Raw genomic sequence first — 21683 nt, forward strand, 5'->3', positions numbered from 1 at the left:
GCAGCCATTCTGACTGGCGTGAAATGGTACCTCATTGTGGTTTTGATTTGCGTTTATCTGATAATGAGTGATGTTGAGCATCTTTTCATGTGTTTGTTAGCCATCTGTATGTCTTCTTTGGAGAAATGTCTATTTAGTCCTTTGGCCCATTTTTTGATTGGGTCGTTTATTTTTCTGGAATTGAGCTGCAGGAGTTGCTTGTATATTTTTGAGATTGATTCTTTGTCAGTTGCTTCATTTGATATTACTTTCTCCCATTCTGAAGGCTGTCTTTTCACCTTGCTTATAGTTTCCTTTGTTGTGCAAAAGCTTTTAAGTTTAATTAGGCCCATTTGTTTATTTTTGCTTTTATTTCCAATACCTGGGAGGTGGGTCATAGAGGATCCTGCTGTGATTTATGTCAGAGAGTGTTTTGCCTATGATTTCCTCTAGGAGTTGTATAGTTTCTGGTCTTAAATGTTTAGATCTTTAATCCATTTAGAGTTTATTTTTGTGTATGGTGTTATAAAGTGTTCTAGTTTCATTCTTTTACAAGTGGTTGACCAGTTTTTTCAGCACCACTTGTTAAAGAGATTGCCTTTTCTCCATTGTATATTCTTGCCTCCTTTGTCGAAGATATGGTGCCCATAGGTACATGGATTTATCTCTGGGCTTTCTATTTTGTTCCATAAGAAGTAAAACTCTCACTGCTTGCTGATGATGTGATCCTCTACATAGAAAACCCTAAAGACTCCACCAGAAAATTACCAGAGCTAATCAATGAATATAGTAAATTTGCAGGATATAAAATCAACACATAGAAATCCCTTGCATTCTTATACACTAACAATGAGAAAACAGAAAGAGAAATTAAGGAAACAATTCCATTCACCATTGCAATGAAAAGAATAAAATACTTAGGAATATATCAACCTAAAGACACAAAAGACCTATATATAGAAAATTATAAAACACTGGTGAAAGAAATCAAAGAGGACACAAATAGACGGAGAAATTGCCATCTTCATGGATCAGAAGAATCAATATAGTGAAAATGAGTATACTACACAAAGCTATCTATAGATTCAATCTATAGATTCAATGCAATCCCTATCAAGCTACCAACAGTATTTTTCACAGAGCTAGAACAAATAATTTCACAATTTGTATGGAAATACAAAAAACCTCAAATAGCCAAAGCAATCTTGAGAAAGAAGAAAGCAACTGGAGGAATCAACCTGCCTGACTTCAGGCTCTACTACAAAGCCACAGTCATCAAGACAGTATGGTACTGGCACAAAGACAGAAATATAGATTAATGATATCATTTTGTTATCATTTATCATTTTGATATAGTTTTCTTCTTTATCTTGAAACACTTTGTCAAAGGTTTTATTTCCATCAGTTGAGATGACCACGTGTGTTTCTTCCATTTGTTCTATTAATGTGATATATTACATTGATTGACTTTCTTTTGTTGAAACATCCCTGCATTCCTGGGATAAATCACACTTTATCATGATGTATAATTCTTTTGATATGCTTATTAGATTCAGTTTGCTAGTAGTTGATTTTTGCATCTATAGTCATAAGAGATATTGGATTATAGTTACTTTCTTTGTGATCTCTTTATCTGGATTTGCTGTCAGGATAACACTGACCTTATAAGAATGAATTATGGAATGTTCTCTCCTCTTATACTTTTTGGAAGAGTTGAAGGACTGCTGTTAACTCTTATTTAAATGTTCAGTAGAATTCACCAGCGAAGTCTCCTGATCCTGGACTTTTCTTAACTTCACTTATTTTTTGACAATGACTCAACTGATTTACTTGTTATGAGACTGTTCAGATAGAGTGCTTCATTTCTTAATGCTCACTTTGGTAATTTCACTTTGGGTTTCTTTGTAGCATTCATACTGGTTCAGCAAACCAAGAATTAAAATAAAAAAAGAAGAAATGAATGACTCTGTGATAACTCAAAACAAGTATTTTGAGGCTGAACCTACTGGCTTGGTGGCAGGTATCAAGATCAAACATTTGTACAAGGTATTGTTTCAAAAGTCTCTTTTTCTTACAAAGACTGAATACTACATACTACTATTAGGATTGTTTGTAACTAGCTATTCCAAGAAATCAAATGAAATACTTAATAAAGAATCATAGTTAATATAATTCTCATCTGAAGCATTCATAGAACATATAAATATATATTCTGTGTGTGATCTTATTTGCTCTACCCATTGTGCTTATTTTTAATCTCCTCTAATGGATTTGGCAGCAAGTGATATTTGAATTTTGTAATAAAATTCTCTGAAGAAAATAAACTTTATAATGCAATAAGAACATTTGGGTGTGTGGTTGGAGAGGATAACATCGAAGGTAGTTAAAGCAAAACCTCTCTGAAGGGATAACCTTTGAACTAGAGAATGAGAAGAATCAATTATTTGAAAAGCTAAAGGAAAAACACTCATGTTAGAAAATCACAAATTTGAAAACCCTGAGGTGAGAAAGACTTTCATGTTGAAAGATTGCTGCTGTGAGCTGTTAGCTATGCCGGAATTCGTGACTTCCAGAGAGAGGATTTTGATCTGTGGCCAGAGACGAGGCTCAATCACTAGAAGCTTTTGTGTAGCAAAGGTTTATTAAAGTATAAAAAGGATAGTAAAACCTTCCAACATAGACATCAGAAGGGGACATAAAGTGTGCCCCCTTGCTAGTTTTTAGCAAGGAGTTATATATCTGTTAGCAAGCTGCTAATTAGATAAAAGAAACACCTCAAAACTGAGAGAGCTGCACCTGGCCCCTCTCCCACAGCATGCATTTTGAGATAGCATTGGCACAAGGTGAGTCATCCCAGCCATAAAACAATTGACATGAATCTTGAAGAAAGGCCGATTTCCAAGCAAATACATAGTTTCATTAACAGAGCTTAAGAGAACATTTCCATGTATAAGACATACTGGTTTGTAGAGCCATTAGCAGTTCAAGGTTTGAGAAAAAGGTTAGTCTTGGGGGAAATGGATTTGAAGAAAGGCAGATTCCAAGGGAAATACATAGTTTCATCAAGATAGCTTAAGAAAAACATTTCCATAAGAAAAACACATTGGTTAGCTCAAGGTTTGAGAAAAGTTAAGTTCAAGTGGAACCAGGAGTTGCCGTGACAGCATAGAATTAGGAAAAAATGTCTGCCACTTGCAGTTTATTTCCTCCTGCCTCTTGGGGACCCCTAGTCTTCCTACCTGTTACCCTGTCAATGTGTTTGAGGAACAGAAAAAAAAACAAATACAATATTTGGAGGCAAAAGAATGTTAGTAAATGGCTTCACTGGGAAGCCATTATTTGGCTAGAGGAATGTGTGTGTGTGTACATATATATATATATATTTTTTTTTTTTTTTTAAGATCATTTTTTACTACCTTGTGGGAAATGGGATGTTGGAAATTGAGGAGTTAAGGAGAAGTATAGGAAACAAAGACCAATGGTACCGTGCTTCAGAAGTAATGATAGTTGAACAAAGGTCATAGCAATACCTATTAAAAGAAATGGACAAATCCAAGATATTTTCCACAGAATGGAGAATATTGGGGAATAAGTGGGCACTGAAAGAAAAGAAGGAAACTAGATAACAAACTATTAATGGAGCAATTAAATGTTAAATAACATAGACCTTTGCTGTTCTTACCAAGTTATAGTAGACTTTCTTAAGTGTTTCTCCATTTGCAGTATTTTCTCAGATCAGTTTCTGGAGGCTTTAAGTGGTTGTTTTTTGTTTTGTTTTTTAATTTTTTTTTCTTTTTTTCAGTTCTGAACTCCTTTTATTATTATTTTTTAGCTGAATGATAATTGCTTACAGAATTTTGTAGTTTTCTATCAAACCTCAACATGAAACATGTTTTTTAAATTTTTACCAGAATTTCTTGTTCCACTGTGGAGTGGGTCTATGGAGTTCTTCATGCTTATTTCCCAGAAATGAATCTTTTTATTGTCTTTTTTAATGGATTCAATTTTCTTAAATTTTGTTTAGAGTGTTTTTAATGAGGATTTTTATGATAGATATTGTTCTCTTTTCATTTGTTGTAAGGTATTTCTCTCATTTTGATACCAGGATAATGATAGCTTCATATAGTGAGTTGGGAAGTATTTCCTCCTTTTCAATTTTCCAGAAGAGATTTTGTACATGTATTATTTTGTATCTAATTACTTGGGGAATTTTCCTGAGATCTTTTTTGTAATTAATTTCTAATTTAACTCTGATTATGGTCAAAGAAAGACACTTTGTATGACTTCAGTTCTTTTAAATGTGTTGATTCTTACTTGTTTCAGTCAATCATTTGTCTAAATAAATTTTATAAGTACTTGAAAATAATGTGTAATCTGCTCCTGTTAAGTGAATTAATACAAAAATGTCAATTAAGACAAGTTAGTTATTTGCTCTTCAAGTATTCTATACCCTTACTGATTCTACACATTCTAACAATTATTGAGAGCAAAGTATCAAAGTCTTTGATAATAACTGCATTTTTCTATTTCTGTTTGTAGTTCTATTGATTGTTGCCTCATGCATTTTGAATTCAGTTATTGGGTATATAAACATTTAGTAATATTATGTCCTCTTGAAAGACTGATCTCATTATGATTATAAAATGACATTCTTATCTTTGGCAATATTTTTTCTCTCTTAAATCTACTCTAATTGTTGTTTATATAACTACACCACTTACCTTTTTTTATTATTGAATTCTGTTTTACTATAACACTAAGACTTTCAGGTTATTGGTTTTAATTTTCAAATTAAAATATTTTCTGAATGTTTGTATAATTTATTGTATTTGAATAGAACAACATCAACTAGGCAATATCCATGTGTTTCTAAAACCACGTTTTTGAGGTTTGATTAACATCCAAAAAGCTAATTATCCTACTTAAATGTCACCTGATTAATATACATGTATACTATGGGGGCTTCCCAGGTGACATTAGAGGTAAAGAACCCACCTGCCAATGCAGGAGACATGAGATGCACATTTGATCCTTGGCTTGGGACGATCCCCTTGAGGAGGGCATGGCAACTCACTCCAGTATTCTTGCCTGGAAAACCCCATGGACAGAGGAGCCTAGCTGCTGCAGTCCATGGGGTCACAAAGAGTCAGACACGACTGAAGTGACTTAGCACACATGTATAAATGTACATGTCAGTTCAGTTCAGTTCAGTCACTCAGTCTTGTCCAACTCTTTGCAACCCCATGGACTGCAGCACACCAGGCTTCCCTGTCCATCACAAACTCCCAGAGCTTGCTAAAACTCATGTCCATCAAGTCAGTGATGCTATCCAACCATCTCATCCTATGTCTCTTCTTTTTAATATGCTGTCTAGGTTGGTCACAGCTTTTCTTCCAAGGAGCAAGCTTTGTTTAATTTCATGTCTTCGGTCACCATCTGCAGTGACTTTGGAGCCCCCCAAAATAAAGTTTGTCACTGTTTCCATTGTTTCCCCATCTATTTGCCATGAAGTGATGGGACCAGATGCCATGATCTTCGTTTTTTAAATGTTGAGTTTTAAGCCAGATTTTTCACTCACCTCTTTCACTTTTATAAAGAGGCTTTTTAGTTTCTCTTCATTTTATGCCATAAAAGAGCTGTCATCTACATATCTGAGATATTGATATTTCTCCTGGTAATCTTGATTCCAGTTTGTGCTTCATCCATCCTGACATTTCACATGATGTACTCTTCATATAAGTTAAATCAGCGGGGTGTCAATATACAGTCTTGGCGTACTCCTTTCCCAATTTGGAACCAGTTGATTGTTCCATGTCCGGTTCTAACTGTTGCTTCTGGACCTGCATACAGGTTTCTCAGGAGGAAGGTAAGGTGGTCTGGTATGCCCATCTGTTGAAGAATTTTCCACATTTTGTTTTGATCTACACAGTCAAAGGCTTTGGCATAATCAATAAAGCAGGAGTAGATGTTTTTCTGGTATTCTCTAGGTTTTTCGATGATCCAGTGGATGTTGGAAATTTGATCTCTAGTTCCTCTGCCTTTTGGTAATGCTAGCATGTGAGATGAATGCTAGAATGTGAGATCATTTGAACATTCTTTGGCATTGCCTTTCTTTGGGATTGAAATGAAAACTGACCTTTTCCAGTCCTGTGACCACTGCTGAGTTTTGCAAATTTGCTGACATATGGAGTGCAGCACTTTCACAGCATCATCTTTTAGGATTTGAAATCCTAAAACAACAATCCTTCCAATGAATATTCAGAGTTGACTTCCTTTAGAATTGACTGATTTGATCTCCTTGCTGTCCAAGGGACTCTCAAGAACTTTCTCCAGCACCACAGTTCAAAAGCATTAATTCTTCAGTGCTCAGCCTTCTTTGTGATTCAACTCTCACATCCGTATATGACTACTGGAAAAACCATAGCTTTGACTATACAAGACTTTGTGGCAAAGTGATGTCTCTGCTGTTTATTATGCTGTCTAGATTTCTCATAGCTTTTCTTCCAAGAAGCAAGCATCTTTTAGTTTTGTGGCTGCAGTCACTGTTCACAGGGATTTTGAAGCCCAAGAAAATAAAGTCTTTCACTGTTTCCACTTCTATTTGCCATGAAATGATGGGACTGGATGCCATAATCTTAGTTTTTTTAATTTGAGTCTTTAGCAGATTTTTCACTCTCATCTTTCACCTTCACCAAGAGGCTCTAGTTCCTCTTCACTTTCTGCCATTAGTGTGGTATTATCTGCATATCTGAGGTTGTTGATATTTCTCCAGCAGTCTTGACTCCAGCTTGTGTTTCATCCAGTCCAGCATTTCACATGATGTATTCTGCATATAAGTTAAATAAGCAAAGTGACAATATACAGCTTTGATGTACTCCTTTCCCAATTGTGATCAGTCCATTGTTCCATGTCCAGTTGTAACTGTTGCTTCTTGACCTTGATACAGGTTTCTCAGGAGACAGGTAAGGTGATCTGGTAGTCCCATCTCTTGAAGAATTTTCCAAAGTTTGTTGTGATCGACACAGTCAAAGGCTTTAGTCAATGAAGCAGAAGTAGATGTTTTTCTGGAATTCTCTTGTTTCTTCTATAATCCGGCGGATGTTGACAATTTGATCTCTGGTTCCTCTGCCTTTTCTAAAACCAGCTTGTGCATCAGGAAGTTCTCAGTTCATATACTTTTGAAGCCTAGCTTGAAGGATTTTGAGCATTATCTTGCTATCATGTGAAATGAGTGCAATTGTATGGTAGTTTGAACTTTCTTTGACATTGCCCTTTTTTGGGATTGGAATGAAAACCAACTTTTTCCAGTCCTGTGGCCACTTCTGAGTTTTCCAAATTTGCTGGCATATTGAAGGCAGCACTTTCACAGCATCATCTTTTAGGATTTGAAATAGCTCAACTAGAATTCCATCACCTCCACTATCTTTGTTCATAGTGATGCTTCCTAAGGCCTTCTTAACTTTTCACTCCAAGATGTCTGGCTTTAGGTGAGTGATCACACCATCGTGGTTATATGGGTCATTAAGATGTTTTTTGTATAGTTCTGTATATTCTTGCCACCTCTTAATATCTTCTGCTTCTGTTAGGTCCATACCATTTCTGTCCTTTATTGTGCCCATCTGTGCATGAAATGTTCCCTTCGTATCTCTAATTTTCTTGAATTGGAGGATAATTGCTCTACAATATTGTGTTGGCTTTTGCCATACATCAATCTCTTCTATGTGGATATTTTTCAGGAGTAAATACTGTAGTACTATGCAGTCTATGGTTGGTTGAATCAGTTGATGTGCAGGAAGCACAGATATGGAAGACCAACTATAAATTATATGTTAATTAACCCCCATGTTGTTCAAAAGTCAACTATAGTAGGAATTTTCAAAAGACCCTTCTGAAAGTTTGTCAAGCATGTTTTATAAAGGATCAAATAAATATTTTAGGCTCCATGATCCACATAGAGTGTCTGTCACATATTCTGTTTTATATTTTTTACCAAGTCTTTAAAAGTATAAAAAACTGTTCCTAGTTTTTGTTTTGTTTTGTTTTTTTGCCATACAAAAGCAGATAATGGACCATATTTGAGCTGCTGTTTGGAATCTTAAGAATTTCTGGACATGCTTTTGAAGTGAAGTGAAAGTCATTCAGTCATGTCCAACTCTTTGTGACCCCATGGACTATACAGTCCATGGAATTCTCCAAGCCAGAATACTGGAGTGGGTAGCCTTTCCCCTCTCCAGGGGATCTTCCCAACTTAGGGATCAAACCCAGGTCTTCCGCATTACAGACAGATTCTTTACCAGCTGAGCCATCAGGTTTTTATCAATAAATAAACTTCTGGCTGAAATCACGGCATCAACTTTTCCAATAATTGGTGGCAGTTTCTGTGAGCTTTCCTAGATCCTGCTACAGTTTATTAAACCCATAATTACAATATGATGTTCTTTATACACAAAGTATAAAAAAGTCTCCATTTTCCTTACCAAGTGTAAATAGATATACATACCACCAAGACTTCATATTTATTTTGGCTAGTATACAAACTCAATGCACCTACATGTATTGCTCCTTGTTCACAGTATCATCTTTTTTATACAATGTGAGTTTGATGATATGATGTTTCTTCTAAGGATAGGATATAAGCGTCTTTAATAAGTGATAAGTGAAAAATATCAAGTTATTTCTTTTCTTTATTCCACAGGAATTAGGTGACAAAGTAGTAATAAACAATATGTCTTTGAATTTATATAAAGGGCAGATCACTATTCTCCTAGGACAAAATGGGGCAGGAAAAACCACAGCCTTGTCTATTCTCACAGGTATGTATTTGGCTCTATCCAAAGCAGCAGTCAGGTTCCTTCTAAACTATAAATCAATCAACAACTTTTAGTGTTAAAGTATGTTTTCATTTCAGTGTTGTAGTTATTATTACAGTTTCAATTATTTAAAACCAAGATGCTCACATGATATAGTACATTAATTTAATCAATTAAAAATGTGCCGGCTCTTTTTCTAGGAATAGATATAACAGTGGCGAATTCAAAGTTGTTACATTCAGTTTTATACTCTGGTAGAGATACAGACAAAAATGTGAAACATACAACACACCATAAATGAAAAGGAAGATGTAGAATCCAAAAGAATGACACCTAACCTGTTTTGGGCATGATGAATGGGGTAGTGACATCAATATGAGGCAAATAAGAGATATAAAGAGCTATGAAGGAAAGGAAAGAAGAACATTATATAAGCAAAGACTAGAAAACTGAAGAGCAGGGAACAGACATATGACTAGACTATGAAAGGAATGTAAATAATGGCAAAAGATGAAGATAGATGAATAATCAAAAGGTCAAATCATAAAAGAATTGGGGGAAGCCATCCATTAAAGTTTAGAATTTATTCTGAGAGCAATGAAAGGTCATGAAAGGATATTTTATGAAGGTTTATACTTTAGAAATATTGTATTCACTAAAAAGAAAGAATGGATAAAGAATACTAGGGACCATTAGAACAGTGAACTCTATGTTGAGCATAAGTCCTAGAGGCTAAAGCAGGGTTGAGCCTAGTACTCAAGATAAAAACAGCCTCTGTTTGTTACAAAAGTGATGTCAAAACTAACAAGAGGGGCAGACACTACTCATAGTCTCTGCTGTTTTGTGTATTTGAACTGACTCCCTCTATGTCTGTTAAAACTTTTCTTAAAAGAATGACTGCCTAGCTAACACAAGGTCATGATTCTAGTTATCATTACCTTCATGATAATATTAATATATGTATAATATATATAGTTAATATGCTTTACATAATTTGTCCTGGAATACACACCATGCTTTATTTTTCTTTTTTTATGGTTAGAACATTTTCTTTACAAAATATTATTTTAGTTTCAGTCATATGACATAGTGATTCAGTGTTTTTATACATTATGAAGTGGTCATCACAATAATTCTAATAACCACAGATCAAAGTTATTGCAGTATTGCTGATTATATTCCTTATGCTTTACACTTAGCTTCATACCCTCTAATGGATCATATTGTTACAAATGGAAAGATAGGTATAAATATAGATACATGTATCACATCTTATCTATTCATCTCTCAGTGGATATGTGCTTCCATATCTTGTGTGTGCTAGTCACTTAGTCTTGTCCAGCTCTTTGTGACTCCATAGACTGTAGTCCAACAGGCTCCTGTTGTCCATGGAATTCTCCAGGCAAGAATACTGGAGTGGGTTGCCATTCCCTTCTCTAGGGGATCTTCCTGACCCAGGGATCAAACCCTGGTCTCCTGCATTACAGGCAGATTCCTTACCATTAGAGCTACCAGGGAAGCTTCCATATATTAGATATTATAATTAGGATTCCACATTTTCTCTGCCGAGGGTATGGATTCAGTCCCTGGTTGGAGAATTAAGATCCTGCAAGCTGCAAGGTATGGCCAAAAAAATGCTACAGTGAACATAGGGAAGCATATATATCTTTGGATTTAGTGTTTTCATTTTCTTTGGATAAATGTACAGAGGTATAATCGCTTGATTATATAGTAGTTCTGTTTTTAATTTTTTGAGAAACCACCACATTGTTTCATAGTGGTTGTACCAATTATATTCCACCAACAGTGTGTAAGTTTTTCCTTTTCTACATCTTCACCAAAACTTATTTCTTCTCTTTTATTTCTTCTGACAGAAGTGAGGTTCCATGCTTTACGTGTTACTTAAGAACACTTGTCATACACTTTCCCATCTACACTGGGAATGCCTAATGTAGGCATCACAGTTCAGTTCTTGTTATGAATAGGATTTCAATAGGTGAGAGTCCACTGGCACCTATTGAAATCCTATTCATACACAAGATGCAGATCAAAAGCAACCGTCCAGTGAAAACACGGCAGAGGAGGTAGCTCCAACCTTTAGTCCCTTCACAAACTAAACTGATGAAGAAATACAGAATGTCAACACCAATTTTGGCAGAGCTCTGGAAGCAGGCGAAGCCTTACAGCAATAAAGCAATACCAAATAAAGAAAAAGGTAAATTGGATGATAGGTGAGAGTGACTCAGCAGTTTCGGAAGCCTCAGGCCCTGTGCATCTCAGAGACACTGGGATGACAACAACATACAGGGATGAAATACCTTTCTGAGAATTCTAGAAACCAGTTTGGAAGCTACAGTGCACAAATGACTACTTAGTGAATACCATAAAGCACATGAAGTTTGTGTCATTTTCTCACTTAATCTGTCCCTCCAAACAGTATGGCAGAGTCAGAAGGAATCTTCACAATGCCTAAATTTTACCTTGGGGCAAAAGGGGAAAGCTGGGATTTCCATTTAGTGATCTTGCTTGTCTGGGGCTGCCTTTGAGACTGGTTTCTATCTTGCCTAATGGAGTACTTGTGGGAGAGGCAGTGTGGTATGGATGCAATTTGGAATCCACAGGAAAAAAAACAGGCCAGCTTGAGGCACTTTAAAGTGCTTAAAAGCCACAGAAAATTTGCAGTTCTGTAGGCAGGGAGCAAGATAGGACAGGAAAAGAAATACAGTAGAAACTGAAACCAAAAAACTCCAAGCTGCTTAAGAAAATTAATACAGTTAGATACTGATGGCTGCAGTCACCGTCCACAGTGATTTCGGAGCCCAAGGAAAAAAAATTTGTCGTTGCTTCCACTTTTCCCCCTTCTATTTGCCATGAAGTGATGGGACCGGATGTCATCATCTTGGTTTTTGAATGTTGAGTTTCAGTCCCGCGTTTTTGAACGTTGAGTTTCAGTCCCGCTTTTTTCACTCTCCTCTTTCACCCTCATCAAGAGGCTCTTTAGTTCCTCTTCACTTGCTGCCATTAGTGTGATATCAGCTTCATATCTGATGTTGATTTCTCCCAGCAATCTTGATTCTAGCTTATGATTCATCCAGCCCAGCATTTCTCATGATGTGCTCTGCATATAAAAGTTAAACAAGCAGGATGACAATATACAGCCTTGTCGTACTCCTTTCCCAATTTTGAACCAGTCAGTTGCTCCATGTCTGATTCAAACTGTTGCTTCTTTTTTTTTAAAAACTTTACATTTTGATATTTGGCAAACTGTTGCTTCTTGACCTACATACAGGTTTCTCAGGAGACAGGTAAGATGGTCTGGTGTTCCTATCTGTTTAAGAATTTTCCACAGTTTGTCATGATCCACACACTCAAAGGCTTTAGCGTAGTCAATGAAGCAGAAGTAGATGTTTTTCTGGAATTCCCTTGCTTTCTCTAGGATCCAACAAATGTTGGCAATTTGACCTCTGCTTCCTCTGCCTTTTCTAAACCCAGCTTGTACATCTGAAAGTTTTTTATTCAAATACTGCTGAAGCCTAGCTTGACAGATGTTGAGCATTACCTTATTAGGATGTGAGATGAGCACAATTGTATGGTAATTTGAACAATCTTTGGCATTGCCTTTCTTTGGGATTGGAATGAAAACTGACCTTTTTCAGTCCTGAGGCCACTTCTGAGTTTCCCAGACTTGCTGATACATTGAGTGCAGCATCTTTTAGGATTTTAAATAGCTCAGGTGGAATTCCGTCACCTCTCCTAGCTTTGTTCACAGTAATGCTTTCTAAGGCCCACTTGAATTCACACTCCAGAATGCCCGGCTCTAAGTGAGAGACTACACCCTCATGGTTATCCATTAGGACCTTTTTTACATAGTACTTCTGTGTATTTTTGCCACCCCTTCTTAATCTTGTCTATTTCTGTTAGGTCATTACTGTTTCTGTCCTTTACTGTGCCCATCCTTACATGAAATGTCCTTTTGATATTTCCAATTTTCTTAAAGATATCTCTAGTCTTTCCCATTCTATCATTTTGTTCTATTTCTTTGCACTGTTCACTTAAGAAGGCCTTCTTATCTTTCCTTGCTATTCTTTGGAACTCTGCATTCAGTTGGGTATATCTTTCCCTTTCTCCCTTGCCTTTTGCTTCCTTCTTTCCTTAGCTAGTCTTTTGGACTCTGTGGGAGAGGGCAAGGGTGGGATGATTTGGGAGAATGGCACTGAAACATGTATATTATCATGTGTGAAATGGATCACCAGTCCAGGTTCAATGCATGGGACAGGGTGCTCGGGGCTGGTGCACTGGGATGACCTAGAAGGGTGGGATGGGGATGGAGGTGGGAGGGGGGGTCAGGATGAGGAACACATGTACACCCATGGCTGATTCATGCAATGCATGGCAAAACTACTACAATATTGTAAAGTAATTAGCCTCCAATTAAAATTTATATTTAAAAATTAATTAATTAATTAAAAACTAAAACCAGCAAAAAATAAATAATGTTAAAAAATAAATAAAACATGATATTGTGCTAAATGCAAATAAATAAGTAAATAAATGCGCCCCCCCCCCAAAAAAAAAAAGAAAAGAAAAGAAAAGCCTCTTCAGACAACCAGTTTCACATCTTGCATTTCTTTTTCTTTGGGATGGTTTTGGTCACTGTCTCCTGTACAATGTTACTAACCTCCATCCACAGTTCTTTAGGCACTCTGTCTACCAGGTCTAATCCCTTGAATCTACTCATCATCTACACTGTATGTGGGGGTTTAATTTAGGCCTAATTATCTTCTTGATTTCTTCAATTTAAGCCCTGAATTTTGCAATAAGGAACTCATAATCTGAGCCACAGTCAGCTCCAGGTCTTGTTGCTGATGGTATAGAGCATTTCTTACTTCCACTGCAGAGAACATAATCAATCTGATTTTGGTATTGACCATCTGGTGATGTCCATGTGTACAGTTGTCTCTTGGATTCCTGGAAGAGGGTGTTTGCTATGACCAGTGTGTTCTTTTGACAAAACTGTTAGCCTTTGCTCTGCTTCATTTTGTACTACAAAGCCAAACTTGTCTATTATACCGGGTATCTCTTGACTTCCGCTTTTGCACTCCAATCCCCTATGATGAGAAGGACATCTTTTTGTTCTAGAAGATGTTGTAGGTCTTCATAGAACAGATCAACATCAGCTTTTTCTGCATCAGTGTTTTGGGAATAGACTTCGAGTACTGTGATGTTGAATGGTTTGCCTTAGAACAATCCGAGATCATTCTGTCATTTTAAAGGTTGCACCCAGGTATTGTATTTTGAACACTTTTGTTGACTATGAGGGCTACTCCATTTCTTCTAAGCAATTCTTGCACACTGTTCAGTTCAGTTCAGTCGCTCAGTCATGTCCGACTCTTTGCGACCCCATGAATCACAGCATGCCAGGCCTCCCTGTCCATCACCAACTCCCAGAGTTCACCCAAACTCATGTGCATCAAGTCAGTGATTCCATCCAGCCATCTCATCCTCTGTCATTCCCTTCTCCTCCTGCCCTCAATCCCTCCCAGCATCAGGGTCTTTTCCAATGAGTCAACTCTTTGCATGAGGTATTGGAGTTTCAGTCTCAGCATCAGTCCTTCCAATGAACACCGAGGACTGGTCTCCTTTAGGATAGACTGGTTGGATCTCCTTGCAGTCCAAGGGACTCTCAAGAGTCTTCTCCAAGACTGCAGTTCAAAAGCATCAATTCTTCGGCGCTCAGCCTTCTTCACAGTCCAACTCTCACATCCATACATGACCACTGGAAAAACCATAGCCTTGACTAGATGGACCTTTGTTAGCAAAGTAATATCTCTGCTTTTTAATATGCTATCTAGATTGGTCATAACTTTCCTTCCAAGGAGTAAGCATCTTTTAATTTCACGGCTGCAATCACCATCTGCAGTGATTTTGGAGCCCCCAAAAATAAAGTCTGACACTGTTTCCACTGTTTCCCCATCTATTTCCCATGAAGTGATGGGATCAGATGCCATGATCTTAGTTTTTTGAATGTTGAGCGCAATGTAGTAGATAAAATAGTCATCTGAATTAAATTTGCCCATTCCCGTCCATTTTAGTTCACTGATTCTGGAGATGTGGATGTTTACTCTTGCCATCTCCTGCTTAACCTTGTCCAATTTACTTTGATTCATGGGCCTAACATTCCAGTTTCCTGTGCAATACTGTTCTTCACAGGATCAGACTTTGCTTTCACCACCAGACACATCTACAACTTAGCATCATTTCTGCTTTGGCATATCCACTTCATTCTCTCTGGAGCTATTAGTAATTGCCCTCTGACCTTCCCTGGGAGCATGTTGGACACCTTCCAACCTGGGGAGAGGAGGATAGGGGGATCATCTTCCAGTGTCATATCTTTTTGCCATTTTACACTGTTCTTGGGGTTCTCCCGGCAAGAATACTGGAGTGGGTTACCATTTCCTCCTCCAGTTGACCACATTTTGTCAGAACTCTTCACTATGACCTGTCTGTCATGGGTAGCCCTGCATGGCATGACTCACAGCTTCATTGAGCTACACAAGCCCCTTCACCACAAGAAGGCTGTGATCCAAGTGCTGTGTACTGCTAACCTAAAGAAATGAAAAGGACTTATGAGAGAACACTGTGAACAATCATATGCTAACAGGTTAAATAATCAAAATAAAATGGACAAATTCCTAGAAACATATGAATTACCTAAACAGATTCATGAAGAAATAGAAAATGGAACAAAACTATAACAAGTAAAGCACTTGAGTCAGTAATAAAAAGCCTTCTGTATTTATTTGCTAGGGCTACCATAAAAAAATACCACAGATGGGGTGAATTAAAAAACAGAAATTTATTTTTCCTCACAGTTCTAGAGGCTGGAAGTCCAAGTTTAAGGTATTAACAGGCTTGATTTCTTTTTCTTTTTTTTTTCTGAGGCTTTTTCCTTGGCTTATAGAAGGCCATCTTCTCCTGCGTCTTCACGTGGTCTTCCTTTTGTTCACAGCTGTGTCCTAATTCTTATTATAAGGATACCAGTCATATTGGATTAGAGCCCACTGATATAACTTCATTTTATCTTAACTACCTCTTTAAAGGCCCTATATTGAAATATGCATTCTGAGGTACTAGGGGTTAAGACTTTAACAGATGAATTTGTAGGGATACAATTTCACCTACAATACCTCCCAGCAAAGAAAAGTCCAATTCAATGACTGCACTGTTGAATTCTACCAAACATCTAAAGAATTAATATCAAGCTTTCTCAAACTTCCAAGAATAATAGAAGAGGAACACTTTCTATTCTATTTGGCCACCATTTCTGTTCTATGAGGCCAATTACCCTCCAGTCAAAGCCAGATAAAGACATCACAGGAAAAGAAAGTACAGATAAATATTCCTTCTGAATATAGTTTTTTAAAAATCATCAACAATATACAAGAGCACATTAAAAGGATATAAACCATGATCAAGTGGATTTTTCCCAAGAATGCAGCAATGTTTCAACATAAGAAAGTCAGTCAGTGCAATCACTACTGTATGTTAATAATACAACAAAACCTACATGACCATCTTAAGTATGCAAGAAAAAACATTTGATAAAATCAACAAAATTTCTTGTCAAAAACAAAACAAAACATTCAGAAAATGGAATAGAAGGAATTTCCTCGACATAATATCTATTAAAAAACACAACTAAAGTTATACACAATGGTGAAAGTCTGAAATCAGCTTTCCTCTTAATACTACAAAAAAAGCAAGGATATCTTCTGTCACCACTACTACTCAGCATTGTATGGAAATTTCTAAGCAATTAGGCAAGAAAAAGAGAAAAGCTGTCCAAATTGGAAAATTAAACTAAATTATCCCTATTCACAAATAGCATGATACTGTATATGGAAAGCCCAAAGAATCCACAAAAGTCTACTAGAGCTAATAAATGAATTTTGTAAAGTTACAGGTTATAAGATTAACACAAAAAACTATTTCTATATACCATAAGTGAACAGTTTGAAACGGAAAATATAGCATCCAAAGGGATAGAATACATAGTAATAAATTTAACCAAGAAAATGAAAGACTTGTACACACAAATGACAAAACAATCAGTTCAGTTCAGTTCAGTCGCTCAGTCATGTCCGACTCTTTGCAACCCCGTGGACTGCCACATGCCAGGCTTCCCTGTCCATCACCAACTCCCAGAGCTTGCTCAAATTCATGTCCATTGAGTCGGTGATGCCACCCAACCATATCATCCTCTATTGTCCCCTTCTCCTCCTGCCTTCAATCTTTTCCAGCATCAGGGTCTTTTCCAATGAGTCAGTTTGCATCAGGTGGCCAAATTATTGAAGCTTCAGCTTCAGCATCAGTCCTTCCAATAAATATACAAGATTAATTTCCTTGTGGATTGACTGGTTTGATCTTTTTGCAGTCCAAGGGACTCTCAAGAGTCTTCTCCAACACTACTCTGCACCTCAAAATATTACTGAAAGAAAAAAAGTTAAGACCTAAGTTAATGGAAATATTTCATATGTTCATGGATCAGAACATTTAAAATTGTCAATATTACCAAAAGCAATCTAACAATTCAACAAGTCTTTATAAAAATTCCAACTGCCTTTTTTGCAGAATTGGAAAAACTGATCCTACAATTTATATGGAATTACAAAGGTCACCAAAAAAATCTTTAAAAATAAGAATCAACTTGATGTCAAAATTCCAGATTATAAAACTCTGAAGCTACATTAATCACAAAAGTCAAAACAATGTGTTGCTGGCCAAAGGATAAACAAATAGACCAATGAAATAAAATTGAGAGACCAGAAATAAACCCATACATCTATGACCAATTTATTTTTTCAATTCTAAAGACTTGATTTATTTCTAGATTTTCTTTGAGACATTGACATTAATTTAGTGAATCCCTTAAAGTTTCTGTTTTCTCATACAAATACAATTTTGCTAAAAGGAACACATTCTTTTTTTCTGGGTTTATTGGGATATACCTGACATATAACATTGTGTAAGTTTAAGGTATACAACATGTTGATTTGATATACTTTTATATTGTAAAATCATTACCATTGTAGCATTAGCTAACACCTCTATCACATGTTATAATTACCTTTTATGAGCTGGAAACATTTAAGATCTACTGTAAAGCAGCTTTCAAGGATGTAATACAGTATTGTTAACCATATTACAATTCTGTGCATTAGATCCCCACAATTTATTCACCTTCTGACTTGAAGTTTGTATCCTTTGACATCTCCCCCTCTTTCCTATAGGAGAATTTAGAAGGTCTCCCTTGTCCCTGCCACCTTGGGGAAAGGGTGTTGCTGGCAAACAGCTGTTCCCTGTACCCACTCTTAATGTCTCCAGACTTGTTTTCTGCTCAACTGGAGTACTGGAACTTCTCCTTTGGAAACTTAAGCTTTCATAAAGGCTCTCTCTTCTGTGGGTGACTGCCTAAGTCAGGGTTTTCTAGATGCTACCAGATGCCAGCCAATAGGGGTTGAAGGAGTTTTCACCACCAGTATTGAGATCTAACTCAATACTGACTCAAATCTGACTGCCTTTTACCTGATATCCAGGTGGGCAAGACTCCTCCCATATCCCTTGGCACATGGTGCTGGATGCCGTAGCTTCCACAGAGGCATGTTTTTTCCCCATATTTTAAAGTTTTTATTTTGTATTGGGGTATAACCAATGAACAGTGTTGTGATAGTTTCAGGTGAACTGTGAAGGGACTCAGCCACACATACACATTTTTACTCACCCCAAACTCACCTCCCAACCAGGCTACCATATCATGTTGAGCAGAGTTCCATGTGCCATAGGGTAGGTCCTTGTTGGTTATCCACTTTAAATATAGCAGTGTGTACAGGCAACTGTTAAGTTCATTCTCTAAGTCTTTGAGTCCACAGATGGACTTTTGTTCATGGATAAATGCCAATTTTGTTATTGTGGAGTATGTGTGTCCTCAGTTGTGTCTGACTGTTTGTGATGCCATGGACTGTAGCCCACCAGTCTCCTCTGTCCATGGGATTTTCCAGGAAACAATATAGGAGTGAGTTGCCCTTTCCTACTCCAAGGGATCTTCCCAACTCAGGGATCAAACCTGTGTCTCTTGTGTCTCTTCCACTAGCAAGTGGACTCTACCACTGCACCACCTGGCAAGCCCTATTGTTGAGTAGGAAGATAAAAATGAGAGGTATCTTACGTCACTGTGATGCGGACATCATTCCACCTATCCTTTTTTAAAGGCTGGATAATATTCTATTGTGTGTATATACCACATTTTCTTTATCAACTCATCTGTAGGTGGATATTTAGGTTCTGAATCTTGGCTATTATACATAATACTGCAATGAATATAACAGTGAAATATCTAATCTAAGAATCTCTTCAATATTCAAATCTTAGTGCTTTTTGATAAATAGAAGTGAGACTCCTGGATCATATGGTAGTTCTATTTTTAAATCTTTGAGGAATTTTCATATTATTTCCCACAGTGGCTACACCATTTTACATTTTCACCAATAGTATACAATGGTTCAAATTACTCCACATCCTCCCCAACACTTGCTATACTTTGTTTCAACAATGGCCATCCTAACAGATGTGAGATGCTCTCATATTGTGGTTTTGATTTACAATTCCCTAATGATTAGTGATGTTGAGCATCTTTTCATATACCTATTGTCCATTTACATATCTTCTTTGAAGAAACGTCTATTCACTTACTTTGACTATTTTTTAAAATGATGATGCTGTTAAAGTGCTGCATTCAATATGCCAGCAAATTTGGAAAACTCAGCAGTGCCCACAGGACTGGAAAAGGTCAGTTTTCGTTCCAGTCCCAAAGAAAGGCAATGCCAAAGAATGTTCAAAGTAAAGTAAGTGAAAGAAGTGAAGTCGCTCAGTCGTGTCCAATTCTTTGCGACCCAATGGACTATAGCTTACCAGGCTCCTCCATCCATGGGATTTTCCAGGCAAGAGTACTGGAGTGGGTTGCCATTTCCTTCTCCAGGGGATCTTCATGACCCAGGGATCGAACCCAGGTCTCCCGCATTGCAGGCAGACACTTTACCATCTGAGCCACTAGGGAAGCCGCAAGAATGTTCAAACTATCACACAACTGCACTCATCTAACATGCTAGCAAAGTAATGCTCAAAATTCTCCAAGCCAGGCTTCAATAGTACATGAACTGTGAACTTCCATATGTTCAAGCTGGATTTAGAAAAGGCAGAGGAACAAGAAATCAAATTGCCAACATCTACTGGATCATATAAAAAGCAAGAGAATTCCAGTAAAATATCTGCTTCTGCTTCATTGAGTACACTAAAGCCATTGACATTCCACAACAAACTGTGGAAAATTCTTAAAGAGATGGGACTACCAGACCACCTTACCTGCCTCCTGAGAAACCTGTGTCCAGGTCAAGAAGCAACAGTTCAAACCGGACATGGAACAACCAACTGGTTCCAAATTGGGAAAGGAGTACATCATGGCTGTATATTGACACCCTACTTATTTAACTTATATGTAGAGTACATCATGAGAAATCCTGGGCTAGATGAAGCACAAGCTGGAATCAAGATTGCCGGGAGAAATATCAATAACCTCAGATATGCAGATAACACCACCCTTGAGGCAGAAAGAGAAGAGAAATTAAGGAGCTGCTTGATGAAGGTGAAAGAGGAGAGCGAAAAAAACTGGCTTAAAACTCAGCATTCAAATAACTAAGGTTGTTATAGAAACCATGGTGAAGGAAAGAGACAAGTAGCACTCAAAGATGCAGAACAGCAGGGGTTTTTCAGCACCGGTGCCAGCTCTGCAGAGTCACCTCCAAAGGCTGAGCACCCAGGCTTTGTTCTGTGTATCTTTTATACACCATAAGCTTCCCACTCAAACAGCTCAGATCCCTCCCCTCCCCAGGTAGTCCAAGTTCCCAAGGATATAACAAGCAAGCTGTTAACACAAAATAATGGATGGGAAAGCAAAAGGTTGTTACTTTAATTAGGGGCTTTACCTAGCTCCCATCTCATCCCCATCTCTTGATGTTTAGGGTGCATCTACAGCCATCAGAGAGCATCATCTTCTGGCACTTGCTGGTATCCCTTGAAAAGCAGCAACTGGGTGGCCATCCTCCATTCGACAACTGTCTCTATGAAACCTGTTACAACCCTGATTAGGAGGGATGTGAAGCAGGGAATAAGCAGACATCCAGCGAGTATGACTACGACCATCCCAATCATTTTTTTAAACCAACGTAGCCAAGAGAACCATCCTCCAAAGAGGCCATTCACTCTGAGGGCTCTAATTTTTCCCTTCCAGTAATTTTTCCTTCCCATGGACAGGGAGGCCTGGCGTGCTACGATTCATGGGGTCGCAAAGAGTCGGACACGACTGAGCGACTGAACTGAACTGAACTGAACTGAGTGCATAGGGAAGCTGAACTATAACATGCGGCCAGTTGGTATATAGAGTAAGTGAATCCTTGGACCCATTTCCTTTATTGGTAGAAAGATTCCATACATTCAGAACAATCATCCTGACTCTCAGATGAGGAGGGGATTTTACAACTTAACAGAACTATAAGGCAAAAATATGCTGTTTTCATATTCAAGCTGATCACAGTAGGAGATTCCAAAAAACAAGAACTATGAAGAAGTAGGCAAAGCAGAGGGAAAGTTTTAGGATACAGGTCCACTCTTGGGGAAAAACAGAGTAAAGCCCAATTCTGAATAAGATGAATAGCGGGGAGTCCCAGTCCAATTAATAACCAATATGGCCTTTTGTCCATCTTGTTGGTTCCTCAAGCTTCAGCCTCGTGTTGACTGACCAACTTCTGATGTGGCCAGAGCAGGGCTTCGGGGTGGTGGTTT

General features: G+C 37.5%; 1 protein-coding gene across 1 annotated transcript in view; it reads left to right on the forward strand.

The window, feature by feature from the left end:
• The window catches only part of LOC104986729 (ATP-binding cassette sub-family A member 3-like), a 201002-nt gene that overhangs the window by 63958 nt on the left and 115361 nt on the right, over positions 1–21683 (forward strand). Inside the window, exons 10-11 of the mRNA XM_010837415.1 lie at positions 1888–2025; positions 8675–8821. Coding sequence (XP_010835717.1) covers positions 1888–2025; positions 8675–8821 — 285 coding nt within the window. The remainder of the gene's footprint in view (positions 1–1887; positions 2026–8674; positions 8822–21683) is intronic.

This window comes from Bison bison, unplaced genomic scaffold, assembly GCF_000754665.1.
Source record: "Bison bison bison isolate TAMUID 2011002044 unplaced genomic scaffold, Bison_UMD1.0 scf7180017864072, whole genome shotgun sequence".
Taxonomy (NCBI): domain Eukaryota; kingdom Metazoa; phylum Chordata; class Mammalia; order Artiodactyla; family Bovidae; genus Bison; species Bison bison.